This window comes from Olea europaea, unplaced genomic scaffold (assembly GCF_002742605.1).
Source record: "Olea europaea var. sylvestris unplaced genomic scaffold, O_europaea_v1 scaffold18226, whole genome shotgun sequence".
Taxonomy (NCBI): Eukaryota; Viridiplantae; Streptophyta; class Magnoliopsida; order Lamiales; family Oleaceae; genus Olea; species Olea europaea.
The window spans coordinates 1-2,165 of NW_019235986.1; the positions used below are offsets into that span (position 1 = coordinate 1).

The window sequence follows — 2,165 nt, forward strand, 5'->3', positions numbered from 1 at the left end:
TTTTTTTTTTTTTTCCCACTTTCTTAAGTTTTCAGACAATTCACAAACTCTTAAGTATCTCATGAAGGCAGTCTGACATGGAAGTTGAAATGAGCAACTGTACAAATTGCTATCAGAATATGTATAAGCTAACTTATTGACAAATTAAGCTAAACAGGAAAAGTTAAGTCTTACTTGCCCGGTTAATCATCTGCGTAGGAGTAATGATACGAGGAACAGGGTCCAGTTCAGCTTCTATGCCCTTTGCCAATGATACGATGATTGGCATGGCGATTCTCTCTTTCCAATACTTGCTAATCTCTTCAAAAACTTCACGTGTTTCAGTCGAAGGCAATCCATTAATTACAATATCAGCATCCCAAACAGCCTCCTGCAAATTAGTTACAACCTTCAAAGGACATAATGGTGTATCAATCATGTTCAGGCAGAATCCATCTTTCAAAATCTCGTCTGCATAAAGCGTACGATCACCCAATCGTGCCTCAACATACTTCAGATACGCACAGCGCCTTATCAACCTTCTCAATACATCTTCCCTGGAATTGATCACTTCAAATAAATGTTCTGCTGTGGCTCTGCCAACAGCTCGTCCTGGCCTTCTCCATATTCTAATCTGAACCTTATCTCGAAATTGACCATAGCTATCTTGAAGCAAAGCTGCAAACACACTTCCCCATGCACCAGCTCCTACTCCAACAATCTTCAATAGATCACCATCGGCCTTGCCTAAAAATCGACGAAATTCATCGAGCTTCTGTTCTGTACCATTGTGGTTCTGTATAGCTCCATTCAAATATGACTCACTGCTCATTACCTTAATACTGCCAACCATCTTTTCCCAAGTAAAATAAAAACCAAAACCAATAAATTAATACTCCAAATAAAATCCAAAAATCTGAAATTTTGCTAAAGAATAAATTTATTTTTCACCTCGAAAAATTTCCCAAAAAAGCAGGCTCTTGAAACAACTCGCCCTTTGCCTTTACTTCTGTTCTTAAACTAGATTTAAATTCCTCCACCTTGTTATACATACACGTGCTCGTATATATATATATATTCTCCCCCTGCAGAAGGAAAAGCTCAAAATTTCCCAACTGCAGATTTCTTTTACGACTTTTTTTCAGGTTGCTTTCTCAATCATATACAACTAATTTTTCACCAATGCACCCTCAAATTTCCACTTCCCAGATACTTAGGGCAGCTACATAGTAGAACCTTTATTAGTGAAGATTTTACCTAAATCTGAACTAATTTTTTGATCTCTATCCACTCAGAATTCGAAATCTCCCTTAATCCATTCTCTTTTTAATTCCTAAATTAATATTAAAAGACATAACACAATCAGATATGATTGATCAGATTATTATTTTATAAACAAAAAGATCAAGCTCAGTTTACAATCAAATTGCAATTTAATTATATAAATACAAGAAACATTGTAAATTCCGCCAGAGTTTGTTCATCTACCAAGCAGATAAGAAGGAAAATAAATTCCACAACACAAACCTTAACGTGTCGGTTACTACAAAGCAAAAGTCAAAACTCCAGAATCCCATAAAATTTTGCCAAATATTTGGGTCTGCATTCTTGTTTTACAGGAAGATTCAAGTACAAATTTACTGGGGAAAAACCCAGAAAAGTATGAGAATTGCATGCATTTGCTTTGTGAAATTAGAAGAAGAGCTCACAAAGAATTTTTCTTTTTGTGGGTCACAGAAACTTCAAATTCGTGACCCTTTAGGTACGACATTCATTCAGCTGTACGTGTACAACTATAAACTATATAGTGACAGAAAGCTAGAGAGGGAGAAAGAGAGCATTGATTGATGCAGTTGAATTCGGGAGGATGCCAAACAATCCATAATGCATTAAAGGTGTCTGATAGGCTGCTAACTCCCCCAACGGCCATTAATTTGGAAGTGAGGTGGTTAATTTGGAGCATTTTTGGCTATTTTTTTTTTCTAGAAGTTCAAAAAATAAAATAAAAAATAAGAGAATAATGCTATTTATCTACACTGGAATTATAACCTCAATATGGATGGCGTAAATGATAGACTAAATGAAAGGTGAAATTAAATAAGTCATTTAATTCTACTTATTATTTAATGTCACATTAACGCTATATGCAATTTTAGTGTGATCAAATAGCATTGCTCAGAAAAAAA

At 35.1% G+C, this 2,165-nt stretch overlaps 1 protein-coding gene across 4 annotated transcripts; it reads right to left on the minus strand.

The window, feature by feature from the left end:
• Positions 1-1,854, minus strand: LOC111378496 (probable glycerol-3-phosphate dehydrogenase [NAD(+)] 1, cytosolic). 4 transcript variants are annotated; one of them, XM_023001709.1, is made up of 3 exons: positions 1,507-1,854; positions 931-1,064; positions 1-832 (listed from the first exon to the last, which is right to left on the minus strand). In XM_023001709.1, the coding sequence occupies exon 3, from the start codon at positions 830-832 to the stop codon at positions 164-166; it is 669 nt and encodes a 222-aa protein (XP_022857477.1). In that variant the 5' UTR covers positions 931-1,064; positions 1,507-1,854; the 3' UTR covers positions 1-163. The 4 variants fall into 4 exon arrangements, with proteins under 4 accessions (XP_022857477.1, XP_022857476.1, XP_022857475.1 ...); XM_023001708.1 differs by having other exon boundaries at positions 931-1,201; XM_023001707.1 differs by having other exon boundaries at positions 931-1,312.
• Between the last annotated feature and the right edge of the window lie 311 nt (positions 1,855-2,165).